The 18,129-nt window shown below is 43.4% G+C and overlaps 1 protein-coding gene across 1 annotated transcript in view; it reads left to right on the top strand.

Annotated features, from left to right (window-relative positions):
• The window catches only part of ANO2 (anoctamin 2), a 280,595-nt gene that overhangs the window by 191,724 nt on the left and 70,742 nt on the right, over window positions 1-18,129 (top strand). Inside the window, exon 15 of the mRNA XM_015591465.2 lies at window positions 15,028-15,102. Coding sequence (XP_015446951.1) covers window positions 15,028-15,102 — 75 coding nt within the window. The remainder of the gene's footprint in view (window positions 1-15,027; window positions 15,103-18,129) is intronic.

Here is an 18,129-nt window from a genome sequence, read left to right as displayed (position 1 = left end):
TATCATCTCCCAGTAGCCAAGGGCAAAGACCAGACCTCTCTTTGGTTACTTCTTTACTACACAATTCACTTAAGATTCTCCATTTGAAAACGTATCAGTGGCCAGCTTTGTGGGGAGCTGGAAACTTCAAGGGAAGAAAGGAGGTAGATATAGTAATGAGCATAGTTCTGAAAATCATTTCACTTTTTCAAGATAAAATTTGGTAATGAGGAATTTAAACAATTGTTTTTTTTCCTTCTGGTTCATAAAAGATCACAAGCAAATTAACTGCAAAGCTAGGACTAGAACCTAATTTCAAGAGTTCTTCTTCAACACAAACCAGTGTTGATGGTGAGTCCTTGACTCTAGGACAGCCCTGGGCTAACCGCCTGATGTTTTCCTCCCAGACTCAAGAAAGAGTGAGTGATGAGGACAGCAAGGATGCCCCCAGATCAGAGAATCTGTGGCTTTCTTTCTTTCCTTTTGTCTTCCCTCCTTCTCTCTCATCAATATTTATTGACTACATCATGAATGAGGTTGGAAAGAAGGGAGAGAAAGAGAGGAAAGGAGGAGAATCTCCTTGTTTCTATCAGGCATTTGTTGTCCTGGTAGCTTTCTTCTGGGTTGCCTACTATTTTCAGGGAGGTAGATTTCCCTTCCCCTTTTCAATCTCAATCTTCATTATTCTATCTTTGTAACAGAAACTATCAAAATATAGTGCATCATCCATAAATTCTGACCTGGCTTGTGTGGGATCTCAGAGAGCCCTGGCTGCCCTTCGCCCAGAGCCTGGAGGTGGGTGAATGGTGGCGAGAGCAAGGAGAGAGCATGCTCTTATGTTAAGTTGTTCATTTTGTTCACTAAGCAGAGGGATGCCCTATCCATGTTCTGGGGGCCAACTCCAGCCACTCCTAGGGGTTAAGCATTTGGGATGACTTGAGCTCATTGGAAAAAAATTCTCTAGCCAACGACACAGGGAGATGGCTGTACCCTGTGGTGCAGAGCAGGGAGCCTGGTTGGAGCAGCTGAGGCTGCAGATTCCCTGGCAGTCACTTCCCAACAATGCAATGAGTCAGGGCCTGGAGTGCAAGGAGATGCTATGTGTTGACTCCCTGGGCAGGGGGTGGGGAGGTTGGCGATGTGGGGCCGACTGCATCATGGAAGGGGTTCTCCAGGCAGACACATCACTGTCCCTTGGCTCCTGGTTCCTGGCTCCAGGTGAGGAGAGGCAGAGCTGGTCTCTCTTTCTGGAGCAGTGAGCAAAATCTCTTCTAGGCAAAGGGATGCTCCTGTCTGTGTTGGTCCTATTAGCCTGACTCTTATTCAGGAAGAGGACTATGAGAGGGAAAGAAAAATAACTGGAGAAATGAATACAAATATTCTCCTTAATACCAAAGCTGGGGATTGAGAGACCAAGTGTAAAGCAAGGCCATGGTCCTATCAGCCCAGCAATAGAGTCTGAGGTGGGGTGTGCAGGGCTAAAATAACCATGCAGATGGGTTTAAGACTCAGAGCCAGGAGACAGGATGAGAAAGTTCCAGTGATGCTCAATACTAACTTGCAGACCAAACCCATCACTTCTGTGAGGTCTGATGACCCATTTACCAGAGCGCTGTGTTTCATGGAAACATGCTGCAGCTCAGGGAAAGAACAGAGGTGAAGGGCCTTTGGAAGGAGAACGTCAGTGAGGTGCAAAGTGGGTGGATTATTGATTAACTTATGGTCAAATCATTATTTTCTGGCTAAAGAAGAGAATGCCTTGCTGGGGCAGAAGCCCTGGGTTGCGATGCTAGATTAGGTAAGGGGGTAAAGCAGCTTTTCCCCAACTGCCACTGAACTGGGTAATTTGCTACTGTAGAGCTTCCATGATCAGTTGAGTCCATGAGTGTCAGCTTACACAGAGATACTACGGTCTTCTTGGAGCCTCTAATGTGCATTATCATATTAAATTTCCTAAATGAAAGCGAGATTGTGCATGTAGAACATCTGTGAGCCTTGCAGAAGGAAGACTGTGCTTCCAGCAAAAAATCCGCTCGGGCCTGGGGTAACCAGACCCAAGGAAGACTCAGTGGGAACGCAAGAGGACGCATGACCTAAGAACCATATGCCCCTCACCCCAAAGCCGTGGCACTGGGCAGCCCCAAATATTCCCACATATCCCTAGGTTGAAAACAACAGCCCTGGAACATGTCTGAGGGTAAGTTCTTTGCCAGCCTAGAAAGACATGGGCTAAACACAAAAACTGAGATGTAGAAAGGAAAGTCATATTTTTTCCGTAATTACGTTTAAGGACTGGGATTTAACCTCTCCGTCTGTCTTTCCCACCAGACCATGAGCTCCTTATAAGCAAAATACCCATAGTTTTCAAACTTGTACCCTCGGCACGTGGCACACATGGGCACTTAAAAAAATGTTAGTTCAATGGATGAATGAAGGGATAAGACAGTCGTGTAGATGAATGGACTGACGGATTGATAAATAGATGGGTTGATGGATAGGTGCATGAATGGACGGATGGATGGATGGATGGGATGGATAGGTGGATGGGTGGATGGATGAATGGATGTATGGATGGATAGAAAGATCAGTCTTGGACCACTGCTTTAACTAGGGAGACACATTGTTCTGGGGCACACCCACACCACCAAGCATGAGTTTGTGTGTATGTATGTGTTTATATGAGTGTGCACAACGTACACTCACACATATGCACATGTGTATGCAAGAACTCAAGCATGAATTTTCCTGAGTCTTTTCCAAAAACATGAAGCTATGAGCTCCAACACCATGCGTCCACAGCAACTGCTTCACTGCACTGTGACTGTTACCCATCTGTCTCTCTCTCGACACTGAGAGTCCTGGAGCACAAAGGCCACAGCACAGTCCCTGGAACACAGTAGATGCTTGTAAGATTATTGTGTGCAGAGCCTCGTCCTGAGCCCTGTGGGGCGATAGCGACAAAGGAAGAAGCCGGCAGAGACTTTATTCAGCCATAAAGCATCCGTCCTCTCCCTTCCTCCTCCTCATGGATTTTTCTTTCTCTTTTCGGCTTCACTTCCCTCTCTGTCTGGGGGCCTGGTGAGTTGAGACCTGTGCCCAGCCGAAGCTGAGCATGCCCAGGGCACTGACTTTCGTCATTGTCCTGTAACTTTTTTTCCCAGGATTTCCTCAGCCCAGCAGGACAGAGCCAGCTCCTGGTCACTGAGAGTACTGATCCAAGAGAAAAGGCATGTATGGCTGGGCAGGATCTCACCTCACCTACAGTCCACACAGGAGGGGGATCCCCTTTATAGATGATTTTACTGATTAATTTCAGAATGGGTTACTGAACAGTACATGTTATAGTGGCCTGGGTGTGTTCAAGAAGTGCCAGGGCCAGCTCTGGAGATTACTGTTCTGGAGCCAGGATACCACCCTCAACCAGATTTGAGGAAGATCTAGGAGGTGTCTGTATGTCTTACCCAATTTTCCTTGCTGGGGTCCCTTCCCATATCTTCTGGCCCTTGTTTTTAATGATGAAGAAGAGCAACTCACCACTATTCTCTATTAGTTAACAAAATCTGAAACCAAACCAACAAACAAACATTGCATGCCAAAGGAAACCAAATACTATGATGACGGTTAATTGCAGTGTCTTTTTGCCAGTTTACTATTGTTGCAAATTGCTGAAAATTGTTCCTCCTAGTTAAAAACAAACACTGTTGTAGATGTATATTGTCTAACTGTGGTATAACAGTGATGGCTCCGTCCTTGGGTTAAGGCCAGAAATGACTGATGTTGTTAACAAAGCAATGAGCAAAGCAACCTTACTTTCTGATCAGAACACATGGGTGTTGGCAAGATTCATTATTTATTCGCTTGCACATAAATCTTTTTCAAAAGGCACAATGTTTAAAAAAAGTTACCAACATGTTTTCAAATGCCATTTCTTCAGTCTGAGAAGTCGGCCTCTTCTGTTTTTGAATGGAGGGCAGTAACTGTCTTTTAATACAGCGCCTATTACAGTGCTCTGTGTGTAGTGGGGAATTTTAAAGACCAATAAATTAACAAAATTCAAGATAACTGCATAAAGTAAGTAAGATAATCAGATGCTATCTAAGCCTTCTCTGAAAGGTCAAACAAATGGTTTGAAAATCAAACTGTGCCTGGGCTGCTGGCCTCCTGAGCATGGTCAGTGACCAGGTCCGTAGCTCACCTTCAGTTCTTGCCCTTCTGACTCCATGAGCTACCCAGACAGCACTGTGGACCTGAAATTCATCCCTGGACTCCAGTTTGATCAGTGCCTCGCCTAGTCCTACAATCAGCTTGTGGGTGGGGAGATGAGGGGAAGGGCCATGGATGGGAGACAGTTGGCAAGTGGGCTGGGCCAGTGATGCTGCTGACAGGACAAAGTCTATGTGGACGCTGCGCCCGAGGGAATTGTCTCCAAGCTTGTTTCCTCCCTGGGAGCGCCTCTTGAGAATCTTTTCACAGGAGGACAACCATAGGAATACAGGCCTGGAGTCAAAACAGCAAGGGAGGGCTGAGTCTTGAAGAATGGTATTTCCTAAATTGGGCTGATCTACAGTGTCATCTACGAAACATTTTTAAAACAGATTCTTTTGCCCCCAAAAGTAGATCTGGAGCAGGGCCAGAAATTAGCGTATTTTGAAAAGTCATCTAAGTGATTCCGATGATTAGCTAATGTGGGAGTCGTGATGTTGCCCTGGGTGTCCATCCCAACTTCACCCTTGCATGGTGGCAACCTGTCTTCTCTGTGGCCTGAGCACCTCCTGGGGGCTGAGCCACCAACTCTTCTTTCCTTTCTCCTGGGCTGAGGACCTGCTCCCCAGGCCCCCCACCAGCCCCCCAGAACAGTAAGGTGTGGATACCCCCTTAGCGTGCCATCAAGGTAGAAAGGGACTAGATACAGACAGGAAGGCAAAGCTGCTGAATTTCTTCCATATTTGTTTAGTAGGAAAAAAATAGAAATTATGGGTATTGGGCCTGAAGGAAAAAAGAGTAATGGGGCATTTCATGAGGAACTTGGAGTTTGTAAACATAGGTTCTACAGATCAGTTCTCCATCTGTGGGCTAGAACATAAGGAAAAGGCCCCAAGTTGCAGTTGGAGGCTTATAGATTAGACGAAGAAATAACGTGTAATCTAAAGGGACAAGACACACTAGGAGGAGCTAAGTGTGGCTGAAGGATCTCTGTTACAAAGGTCTTTGTGATTAGCAGAACACAGCTGGGTATTACTCAGGCTTACACTCTCCCCTGTATCATTTTCCATGGGAAAAGCTGTCCTTCTTGGCACATGCCGATGGGACATGCGCTTGACTCTTTTTCTTAAAGCGTTGAAAGGTTACCACGAACCTTTTGCATTTGCCCCTTAGGTTTCGGCACTGATGTGTAACCTGAGACAGTGGCACAAAATTGTTTGGTGGGCTTTTCCTGAGTGGAACTAGATTTTACCCACCCAGAGACTAAATACTCAGTCACAACCTCATGAGTGTTGAGATACCAATGAGCTATTGTTTTCAAAATGACATTCACTCACCGAGTGGCACATGCAAATGGATTCCTCAGGCCAGGCTGATGGCAGCACTGGAGATCCAGTGGTGAACTAGACACAGAAGCTACCTGCCATCACGGAGCTTGCATTTTCCTAAAGGACACGGAGAGGAGATAAATAAACAGCTAACTTCGGAGAGTGATAAGTGTTGTGTTAGAGACTAATCAGGGCCAGGGGGTAGACGGGGGCATTTGGAAACACCTCTTTGGAGATGATGCTAGAGTTGAGAACAGAAGGGTGAGCAGAGGACCCAGCTGAGTAAAGAGATAGGAGAGGAATCTTATAAAAGATCTGGAAATGGAAACCAGCTTGGCGTGTTCAGTGAACAGGAGAGAAGCCAGTGTGGCTGAAATGAAGTAAGCAAGGGATCTAACAGTAGGAAATGAAGTTTGAGAGGAGCCAGAGCACAGATCATGTCAAGCCTTGGAGGCCGTGGCACAGGGCTTAAGATGTATTCAAAGTCCATGGTCATTCGGCTTAAGGTCTTGTGTGATGTTTTAGGTAAGGTTATATATTTAGGATTCGTGTGTGTGTGTGTGTGTGTGTGTGTGTGTGTGTGTGTGTGTGTATACACACATACACATATATACACATATAAACACATATATACACACATATACACACATACACACACATACACACACATACACACATACACACATACACAGTATTAGTTAGGATGCTGATGGCTTTAGCCTAGTCTCCTTTACAGGCAAGAAGGCCTGGAGAGGGACAATGTCTTGCTTGTTTCAGGTTCATACCCTGTTAGAGGCAGCCCATCTAAAACTCATTTCACCATTACTATAATATAGAAAGTCTCCCCTCGAGAGAGTGAGTGGGGAAGGGCAGCCTGTAGTCTGAATCCAGGCAGGGCACACAGTAGAACAGTTGGGTTGGGGCAAGGTGGGGAGAGAAGCTTTGCCCATACTGGAACTCAGCAAGCCCAAGGCAGCCCACTGGGAAGCAGTGTAAGTTAGGCAGCAAGCTGTCTGGGGAGCCAAAGGGAGCCGAGTAAGCAGGCTGATCCTCAGGACAGGAAAAAGGGAGCCAGAGTCTGCTTTTCTGTGTCTGCCAGGGAAACCAAGCAGTGGGAGGATTAAAGAATGTTTTCCATTTCAGCCACAAATTACACTGCATTCTACCATGGGCTTCAGGCATGCCTGTAGACTTAGGTGCTGTGCCATGTGACTGCCTCATTCCCCTTTGCCAAGATTCTCCTCCTAGATGGAGGCTCTGTCCCTAAAAGTCTTTCTCTATCTCTAGATAGCTCTGGAGGTCAAGCACATATGACCAATGGGGAGGACCTGGAGGCTGAGCCTGAAAGGCTGTGTGTACTTGGGCTGTGTGGACCAAGACCATTCTGGGGGCTGACGTGATGGTGATAGTGATCTAGGGTCTCAAGCTCAGTGACGGGTGGGATATGCAGTCCAATGCTGGCCTCATGCTTGTGGTCAGGCCCTGAAGGCTTCCTGGAGAAGGAGCTATTTTAGGAAAGAGAACTAAAGAGAGAAAGAAGATGTTAAAGTTGATAGGATCTTCGTTCCTAGAGTAAGTGTTGTTTGTGAGAGGTATTGAAGGCTCACCCAGCAGAGATCATTGAGCAGCTGTGTCTGAGAGGAGAGTGGATTGAGAACGGCAGAACGAGGTCACACGGGATGATTGTGTGGCTTTGAAACAGAAAGAATGGCCCTGGGTCTGTGCTGTAGGAAGCATGGCCCAAATTGAACTTGGGGTTTCCTTTTCACTTTGACAAGGAGACTGTGCCTAATGTCTCTGATGGATGAAATAATAATAATGATGATGATAAGGATATTAGGTAACTATGGCTTCTAACTATGCACCAGGCACAGTTCCATGCATGTTCCACGCTACCTCATTTTATCTTCACAGTAGTAATCTTATGTAGTTGGCACTACTTTTAATCTTGTTTCTCTGAATGAGGAAATTGAGATGTACAGAAGTTGGTAACATGCCTGAGATCACACAGTCAGCAAATACCCAAGCTTGGAATCCACCCCAGGTAGCTGCCTCCAGACTAGACTACACTGCAAGGTTCCTGGGGCACCACTAGCTCTGTAACCAGGCTGATGAGATGCTCAGCTCTAGCAAGGAAGAAGAAAAAGTTGATGAGGAGAGGGAAAGAAAGAAGATAAATGAGCAAATAATGCTTTTCTCAAATGCAACTTTATGGCCCATTTCACAGAATGCTGGCCCCAGCCCTGAGCCTCACTATCTTTTCCTTCTTCGTTTTATTCAGCATACATCTCGGGGGCTCCAGAATTCACAACATAACTCCTATCAGTTTATGGCTTTCATTTACTTAGTGAAAGTGGCCTGCATTTCATCTCTGCCCTCTGATACATGCCATCCTAAGAGCAGCTGAATTCATAACATTGGCTGCCTTAATTATTAAGCTCCATCTGAAACTGAGCTAACGTGTCTGCCATACCCTGGGTAATTGGTGCACATAATGGGCCAGCTTATGAAAATGCATTAAGCTCATGAAGCCTGAGACCCCTGAGCCACATGAGACCAGACTGTCACCTCTCACCTTCTCCCAGAGCCCTGAGTTCCTGGGTTTTCCTGGATTTTCGTCTTTGACAGTGTCCCAAGGGCCTTCTAATGGAAAAGTGTCTTGTACTTCTTCTCATTGTCCCTCTCTTCCTAGTATTTTACCCCTTCTCAACCAAATGTCCTCCCAGTCTTCCATTTACTTATGTCTCCTCCAATCTTCCATGTCAAACCATGATGCATCATAGAAGCATCCAGCATGGGAACCTTGGGAGTGGCATTGGTCAACTTTGAGAGCTTATATTCTTGACGATGACACTGGAACAAACTACTACTATTTGACCCTTACTCAGACAAAATTGAACCTAGATCAAGATCAAGATTTTTCTTGATCCAGGTGTTCCACCTAACTCCCATTTTAAGTCAGTCTCCCAATACTGCTCTTCCATGGGACCCCTATCTGGGACCAGCTTCCATCTGTTATGCAATTTTACCAGCCCTGGTTTAACCAAGTCATGATTTCCCTCAGAAACTCTATCCAGGCACTGCCAACCCTCCTCATCGCTGGTTCTCCATGATATTGCCCCTGACCAGGAGGGTGTTGGGTGTGTTGGGTTTAGTCACCTCCGGGTTGATAGAAGACTTCCATCTGCTATAATGGTCAGATCCCTTGTCTCAGGAAATCAAGTCAGACCAAGTGTCCTGGAGAAAGGCGTGAGGAACTGTCAATCTGATTCCCACGTACCATTGGCTTCATGAATTTTCATAGTGTCTAGGCTGTGCCCTGCTTTCCTCCAGAAACATAGGGAGACTGGCAGTTAATAGGAGGGTAGGGATGTCTCTCCAAATGAAACAGGAAGGTCAGGTGATTTAAGCTTCTTCTCTGCCTAAAACCCTGCTGCTGTCTACAAACCTTTTACCCTCTGGTTATTCTGAACCACTTGGCAGTACTATATGTTACAATAGCTCAGTGCTTCTGAACATGGCACATACCTTCATCCCTCTTCTCATCCTAAAAAATGCTTATCATCCTTTAATCACCGTAAAATGTCCCCTCATCTTTGACGTCTTCTCTTATTCTCCTAGGCAGGTAGTCACTCCCTCCTCTGTGTTCTCATGACGTGTCATATCACACCATAATTTGTATTCATATTTCTCAGTTTCTTCTAGAGTTAGGGCATTTCTTAAGATCAAAGAATGTGAGCTTTTCTTTTGCATATCCCCAGTGCCTAGTGCAAGCACAATGCCAGGTACATAGTTGATTTTCAGTGAATGCTTCTTGTCTAAAAACAGGAATAGTAATAACTCACAGTTATACAGAACGTACAATTTTCCAAGTACTATCACATATGTGGCATACTCACTGAGGGCTCAGTAGGACAGGTTTACAAGCCATCCCACTAAAGATGAGAATATAAGGGCACAGAGAAATTAGACAAAATGCTGAAGTCTGCTTAGCTAATAAATAGGTAGAGACAGGGAATAAAGCCCTGGTCTTGTATTTCCAAATCCATCATTTTTTCCTCTTGACACTGCCCCCTAAAATGTTTGCAGGAACATAGGCTCAATGTATGAACATTGTAAGAGAAACCATTCTGACCCTATCTATTCTTGACCCGCTTGTTATTAGCTGGTGGTGGCGAGGCAGAGGATGATGGAGAGCTATTGGTAATGATGACAGTGCTCAGCTTCCTGCCCCTTGTTCGCTTTCCCAAAGAAAGAGGACCACAGCCTGCTTCCTTTGATTCCTAAATCTAGTTCTGCTCCAGCCATGGTGATTACTGATCACTAGGCTTTTGTCATTTTCATTCCTCTTTTTCGCATTGAGAGTAATTGGCATTGGTTTAACACTGGTGTGACTGAGCATCTCTTCTCTACAGGCCCGCTTTAGGTAGGTCCAAAATATAAAAATCTGGATTAAAAACCTAGGGGAAACTGTAGACACTATCCCCTCAAGTAAGTGGAATATAACTCCCCACTTCTTAAATGTGGGCTGCTCACAATGACTTCCTCCTAAAGAGTAAAGTATGAAAAGGGACTAAAGAGTAACTTCATAGTAGGGAAACCTGACCACACCACCTCCACCAACTGATCAAGGTTAATGTCATCAGTCATAGGTTTTATTATAGCCTGTACCCTTGATATGATGGAATGGAAATGGCACTTTACCTCTGTTGTCTTCCTCCCCCAAACCCACAACTTCAGTCTAATTATGAGAAAAACTTCAGACAAGCCCAGATGGAGGGACATTCTATAACATACTTGACCAGTACTCCTCAAAACTGTCAAGGTCATCAAAAATAAGGAAGGTCTGAGAAACTATCATAGTCGAGAGGAGCCTAGGGAGACCTGGTGACTAAATGTGTTTTGGATAGGATCTTGGAATAAAAAAAAGGCTGTTAGGTAAACTAAGAAAATCCAAATGAAGTATGAACTTTAGTTAATAATAACACATAATATTTGTACACTGGTTATGAAAAATGTACCCATACAATGTAACCTGGGAAACTGGGTATGGAGTGTGTGTGTGTGTGTGTGTGTATTTACATACATACACGGAAAAGCTTCAAAGATAGTGCAGAGAATATAAATCTAAAACTATTCCTTAATGAAAAGTTCACTTAAAGAGAAGAAATAAAGTAGAGGAAGGAATTCTCATTTGCTACTGGTTAAAATGGCACAACCATTTTGTAAAACAGTCTGGCAGTTGCTTATAAAATCAAACATACACTTACTCTATGACCTAGCGATTCTACTACTTGGTGTTTACCCAAGTGAAATGAAAACCTATGATCATACCAAAGCCAGTAAGTACACAAATACTTATAACAGCTTTATTTGTAATTGCCAAAAACTGGAAGCAATCTAAACATCTCTCAGTTAGAGAATGGGTAAATTAACTGTGGCACATTCATACACTGAAATACTACTCAGCAATCAAAAGGAACAAATCCCAAGACATGCAACATGGATAAATCTCAAATTCATTGCGCTTAGTAAGAGAAGTCAAACTCAAAAGGCTCCAGAATCTACTTATATGACATTTTAGAAAAGGCAAAGCTACAGGGACAGACAACAGATGGTACCAAGAGCTGGGGATTGGGGGAGGAGATGGACTACATAGGGACATACGGCGAATATTGAGAATAATGGAATTGTCCTATATCTCGATTGTCATGGTCAAAAAACAGTGTATGTTTATCAAAACTCACAGAACGGCACACTTATAGAGGTAAATTTTACTATATGTAAATTACATCTTGATTTAAAACTAGGTTAGAAAAACCAACTCAGGGATGATTAGCCACATTTCAAAACTGCTCTCCAAGGGATTTATTTGTTTAACTAGTATTCTCACTTACTGCATTTTCAGTGAGTACATTCCAATTGTTTAGTTTGCAAAAAGGGCACTTCTGAGGTTTTACATGAATATCAATCACTGTGCTACTTGCTATTAGAGACTCAGAAAGATCAAGAAGCAGACACAGATGACAGCTAGGCTCATGTCTTAACAGTGGTGACGTTAGCTAATCACCTGCTTTTGATGTAACGTGAGCTGATGAGACCTTACTTTTGTATGACACTTCGTAGTTTACAAAGCTCTCTCACAGGCATGTGACTCACTCATGTGACCCACACAATACTTATGCCACTTAGGTGGGACAAGTTATGTCATCTCCATTTTAAAAGGAGAGGGAGGGGCTGAGAGTTATCACTTACCTTTGTATGCAGGTACACCAATGTGGCCCTCTCTTTAGGTTAGCTAATTAATACAAAACACATAGTAATTTGGTGTGATAGATATTATTATTTTACATATTTTACAAATAAGGAATATCATAACTTTACGGATGAGGAAACTGAAGTCCTGGGAATTTCCCAAGGTCATTTGACTAAGTAAGTATTAAAGCCAAGGGTTAAACTCTGACAATCTGGCTCTAAAGCTACTTTCTATTATTCCACAGGCTAGTTATGTGATTATTATGCAGAGTATAGTGAGATTAATGGCATTTTGCCATGAATCTTCACATCTGTAATGTGCTAGTGAGTGGAGAGTTTTAATTAGCTTTAGTTATCAGAGCCAGTTATTATATGTAAAGTCTACTTTACCCACTGTCATCTTTCCTAGTAACTTTGGGAGCTTGGAAGGCAGTCTGTAATCTTTGTGTTTCTCTCAGCCTCTTGTGTTTGGATAATGACTTCCAGAAGAAAGAGCCCATCGGTATGAACATGAGAGGAGGTGATTTGTCAACAAATTCTAGAACATCTGTATCAAAATGACTATTTTTCTTTAAGATAGTTACTTTGAGAGGACATCCAAGTCAAATTGCTTTTTAGTTATGCCTCATTTTTATGCAAAATAATAGTGCTACCTTCCTTACCAACGTTAGCTCTGAAATCTTTTTCTTGTTTCCATGGTGGTCTCTGAGTTACTTCCGGGCAGGGCTGAGCCTTCTCCTCACTGTGTCCTCATATCCAGCACAGAAACCGGCCCTCCAAGGTGCTCAGACCATGTTTGTTGAGCCAAAATTCATTCTCCAGGATAGAGATGTCACTGCAGGGTAGGAGCTGGTCCAAAGTCATCTCATCCCTCTTGGTCCCTGGCCTGAAGAAGGTGGACAACCACTTGGCAGGAAACCTTAAATAATGCCATCTCAGTTACCTGACTCCTCCCACAGGTTTATTAGTCACCGTCTACAGTTGTACTTATTTATTTGAGCCTGTTTCATCTTGGGTCATATTTCTTGCTCCTCTACTCATACTTCCCTTTCCTTCATTTCTTCCGGCCTGACCAACTCCATCCTGAAGGCCACTCTGAACCCAGTCTCACCCTTACTGAGTGATGTTTTGCGCCCCTTGCCCTCATCTCAGGGACCAAGCATAGGTTTTTCTACCTTTCCTTGCTCTGTTCCTCACGCTTGGAGCCTCCCTGGGGAGGAACTGGTAGCATGGAACCTATGAATTGAGTTCAGTCTTTTTTCTACTCATCACTGATCTTTCGAAACACATGTGGTTTGCTGGATTTTAAAGCAGAACCTCTCATCTCTAGACCAGAGAGCAGAAGAGTCAGAGGTTCATCAAAGCCTTCATTGTAATGAGGGAGGCCTTAGGGAAAGCCCTGTCATGCACACCCCACCCCCTTTTCTTTTCGGAATTCCTACTGAGTGTTGTTATCTGCCAGCCCATCTTCAGTTCTCCTTATCAAAATCTTAAAGGAAAATATCCCTAGTGTGAACGGAACTAGCAATTAGTAGGAAAAAATAAGTACTACTCCCTTTTGATGTTTGGCCTAATTTAGAAGAATATGAATTTGTTCCAGTCCTAATAGAAATAGGTTTCTATGTTCTCACTCATTCAGAGTGGTCACAGCCTGTACTTACCTTCTTCTCATTGTGTGATAGAAAGTGCTGGGCTAGGAGTTTAGAGACCTGATTTAATCACGGAGTCTATGAAAAACTGAGTATCCCTTGTTTGCATCACCTGTAAATGAAAGTTCTAATTACTAAATGACTTCAGCCTTAACACTCATTTCCACCCCCATTTGTTAAGCCAGCTCAGCCCTGTGCTCAGTTCCAAACCTGCAATGAGAAAGACATATCATTCATTCTTTTCCTCAAGTTCCCTATAGGCTTCTGCCCAAGATTACCTTACTCCCACCCTGGCAAGTGCTTCCTGAAGCTTTTTGGTATATGGGTGTCATTTCCATCTCCTTAGACTGCGAGCCCCTTACACTGTGGGCAGTGGTCATACCCACTCTCTTCTGTCTCCCCACTGTGCCTGGCACCCAGTGGACACATAAAGGTTTTTAGAAAGAAGTCTTCTAGGTCAAGAAGGTCCTCAGCCTACAGTACAAGCTTTCAAAGGCTAGATGGCACTGTTGCCAGAGCCAACTCAGGTGTGTTCTGAAATCGTGGTGAGGAGGGAAGAGAGAATAGAGCACGGGGCTCGGGAACATTCCCTGGCTGAGTTTGATTCATACACGTTGCTGAAATGCAGGACTCCTTCCTGACCAGTGTAGAGCACTTTGCCGTTGTTACGGCATCTTTACCAACATGGCTGCAGATGGTCTTCGCAACAGCCTTAACACTGTATCAATTCTAATTTTATGGAACTGCATGCAGCTCAGAGAAATCAAGTGCCTAGACTAAAATTACATGGCGATTAATCGACAGAGATTTTTACCATCCATATTTTTTTGGCATTGTCTGACCACACGAGGGTCCTCAGAGTACGCTGAAGGAGGCCTCTGGTCGGAGATGTGGTTGTTGCAGGAGGGCGGCCTGGGTGAACTGGACCCAGACCGACGGGGAAAGGTCGGGTTCTCAGCCATACTGACTGCAAGGCATCAGCTTAACCTGCACCTCGAAATGTCTGCATTTGTGATCAGGGGAGAACATAGTCATTTTGGAATAAACAAATGACAATACATGTAGGTTCTTTGAAGAACAGAAGTTGTGGGTGATTTCTACACTTGTTAGCATCTAAGATCAATGGTTGATGTTTTATTTAAAGAATGTTCTATTTTAGGATGCCACCCTGTGGTTTGGTTGTACTTGTCATTTGTCCATTTTGTTGCCATTTTCACGTTTTCTCATCAAAAACAAAACAAACAAATAAAACCATCTTGTGCAGTAGTCAAGATAGGTGCTGTGACTGCCTATTTTATAATGAAAAAAAAAAGAGGGTCACAAAAGTTAAGAGACAAGTTCAAAGTCACAGAGACAGAGCTTATAAATGGTTCAACTAAAACTTTAGCCCAGTATGAAGCTGAAATCAAATTTTTTCCTCTTTCACCATAGTTTTTCCAGGCTATCTAGACATCACAAAATTAGGAGGGTTGTTGTTGATATGGAAGGTAAGGCATCAGAGACTAGAAAAATACCTATACGGAGTGATTAGTAATTGATTATATGCAAATTTATCCAAAACTGAGAGAAAATTATATCTTATTTGTGCCATCCAATTTTCTATTTCTCCCCAGGATGATGAAGATAAGCTCACTTGGAAAGATCGTTTCCCAGGTTATCTGATGAACTTCGCCTCCATCTTGTTCATGGTAATTTCTCCGAGGGAACACCTGCCCATGACTTATGCATGTCAGATCTTGTTAAGTGAATACTGTGGGTATGTTATTCTGTTATGCTATAGGAATAACCACGGACTAGTAAAGATGAAGCCACAGTCCCTGTGTAGAGGGACAGGAACTTATCTGATAGTGAGGCCATTGCTCGTATCAGTCACCTGAAAAGGGGAAGGTGATTCCCTGAAACAGAAAATCAGATCTGGGAGGGTCAGTGACCATCAGTGGCTGTCGATGGAGTTTCTGTCTTTTCAGAAAGAAGAGGGTAGAAGGGGTTTCTATCTTCTCAGCCTTGACCACAGATGTTTGAAGTTGGAACTTCTAGGGGGTAGGTTGTGAGATGATGCCTTCCTCATTGGACAGACCAAGACCTTGGAATACCTAATCCGGTTAGATGGCAGCAGAACTGTGGCAGCCTGTTCAGGATGGCTTTCTCTGATGTTTTGTGGAATAGAACAGAGGCTGGAAACCATAGGAGACAGCCAGCCTGGGCTTTTTAAGCTGATTCTTCAGTTTCCCTATAGTTGCTATATTTATTTCTCTGTGTTCTCTCTAAGACTTTGGGAGGGCCTTTTTGAAAGACCCAGATGGTCTCAGCTGTGTCAGAGAAGGTAAGGAAGGGATTTGTGATTTATATTTGAGTCAGATCAATAAGGAGGTAGCAGGTCATTCTTGGAAGCCAGGATGGAAGAGCCAATAGTAATCGAGGATATTTAAAACACCCTACCTTGCTGAAAATAATAAAAGGTGAAACTCAGAGGACTGAGCTCAGGTCACTAAGATATCTTCCCTCTCTTACTGGGTAGACTCCTAGTATTCAAGACTGGAGCTTCTGTTTTACAAAGGAGAGTTGTGTCCTTACAGCATTTCTAAGCAGGACGACACATTAGTCAAGGAGTGGGGAAGAAATTGCTTGTTCAAAAAAAAAAATGGAATTGAAATTCTAATAATTTTCTGGACTTACTGGCTACAGGTAACTGATCCTGGCCCAAAGTTCTTATTGCCGTCAGCACCATGGAGGACAGGAACCATGTCTGAGTCTCAAAAATTTTAAAAGTGAATGAAATACCTAATTCAACAACTCGTTTCGCAGATGAAGTGCAGGGGTGATGGGTGCCTTTCCGGGACTTAGACGTCCACATTTGTTAACTTCTCATTGCTTAGCAAGAGCAAGGCATGTAGACCTTACTCAGGAACATGTGGTGAATCGCAATGTGTTGAGCTGGAATGATATAAAGTTTAATTTAGTACTTCAAAGCCTCCCACAATATGCATGTTGTTGTCAGAGTTCATTCATTCAAGAAATATGTAATGGGTGCCAACTATGTGCTTAACACTATTCTTAGCACTAGAGATGGAATGGAAAATAAAATAATTCCTCCCTTAAGGCGTCTATTGATAACCCATATGTACATTAATAGGAAAATAGATATATAAAATAGACTTCTATCTCCAGTATTGGTAGGTTAAGATATTTGTAACATCACATCTTGCTGAAAATAAAAAAAGGGAGGGGGATAAATATATTTTTCAATTTTTTTAAAGCCTAGAAGGGCTGACAGGACAGTGAAGAATACTAGGCTAAACTCTAAAGGAGGATGGGAGCTGCTTTTACCTTGAGGACATTTTTCCATCTAGGCAAATAGCTTTGGTTTTGGTGGTTTTCTGGGGCAAGGAGGATAGAAATCAGGGGAAATGGCTGGATCAAAGTGGGGATTCTAACAGGAAGTCCTCACCAAATTAAATTGGAATTCCAAAGGGCTACTATACTCTTAGAATAAAAATGAAGTGGAACTAAACCCACTCCCTCCCTATTTATGGGACTGCAGAGAAATGTAGGTTCTCAACAGAACAGAGAGAAAAAGAGAAGCAAAACCCTGTCCCTCAGAAGTGGCCCTGGCCAACCCCTTCGTGGTTTCACAGTCTGGTTCATCACAGGAGAGAACTAGGGCATTACCCTAGAACAGTGTGTGGAACATGAAACCAAGGGGTCAGAGTCGTGTTTATGAAAGAGGGTCCTTTTGTTGTGACACTTGGGGAAGGCAGAGGCACCTACTGCCATAAACTCCATGATCAAATACCAATGCCTCCTTCCTTCACCCTCTGTGACTAAACCTTGGCAGAAGATGCCACGACAATGACCATGGGGACGATTTTAGGGATGCCGATCTAGCAGATCTGCTGGGGGATATTTTTCATGCCTTGATGAGAGCCAAGAAATGCCACATGCTGTGTCCTTTTTTCCCACCATGATAGAGGCTAGCATGGGCAAAGATAAATTTTCTCTTTCTTTTCCAACCCAGTGTGTCGAGCTAAAGTTTTTCCCTTTTTGAATTAACCCTCTTTTGGTTTCATTTTGATGTGTGAGGGGATTATCAGAGGCAATGTCCTTTTTCTAAGCTATGTGCCTGAGCTTCCCTCCCATGCCCAAGACAATCATCTATTTATACTTGTGTATTGGGAACCAGCCACCAGAACCTGGATTTTTGCAGTGGCCTCCTAAATGATCTCCCTGCTTCTATACTGTACCTCTACTGATCTTTTTAAAAATCTAGGTCCAATCATCATGTCATTCCTCTGCTCAAAACTCTCTAAAGTCTTCACATCTTATGAGATGTAGAAGCAACAACATTTTTATACTACAGGGCTGACCCTCCTCCTTTCCACCACCCATCTTCTGCTCCAATTCTCCTCTTGCTCAGTTGGGTCCTTGCTGAAACATCACCGTCTCATCTAGGTCTTTCCCGACCACCTTATTTTAAATTGTAACCTTCCCCTATGTCCCTGTTCTGCTTTATTTGTTTCCATAGTATTTCTCACACCAAATATACTATATATTTTACCTATTAATTCATTTATTGTCTGTCTTTTCCCTACTAGAAGATCAACTCCATGAGGGCAGAAATTTCTGTCTGCGTTTTTTTTTTTTTTTTTTCACAGTATATCCCTGCCACCTAAAACAGTAACTGGCACATAGTAGATACTCAAGACATATTTTATGAA

This window comes from Pteropus alecto, unplaced genomic scaffold (genome assembly GCF_000325575.1).
Source record: "Pteropus alecto unplaced genomic scaffold, ASM32557v1 scaffold94, whole genome shotgun sequence".
NCBI lineage: Eukaryota > Metazoa > Chordata > Mammalia > Chiroptera > Pteropodidae > Pteropus > Pteropus alecto.
Note: the sequence above shows the minus strand (reverse complement) of the source record. Positions and strands in the feature narration are given on the sequence as shown.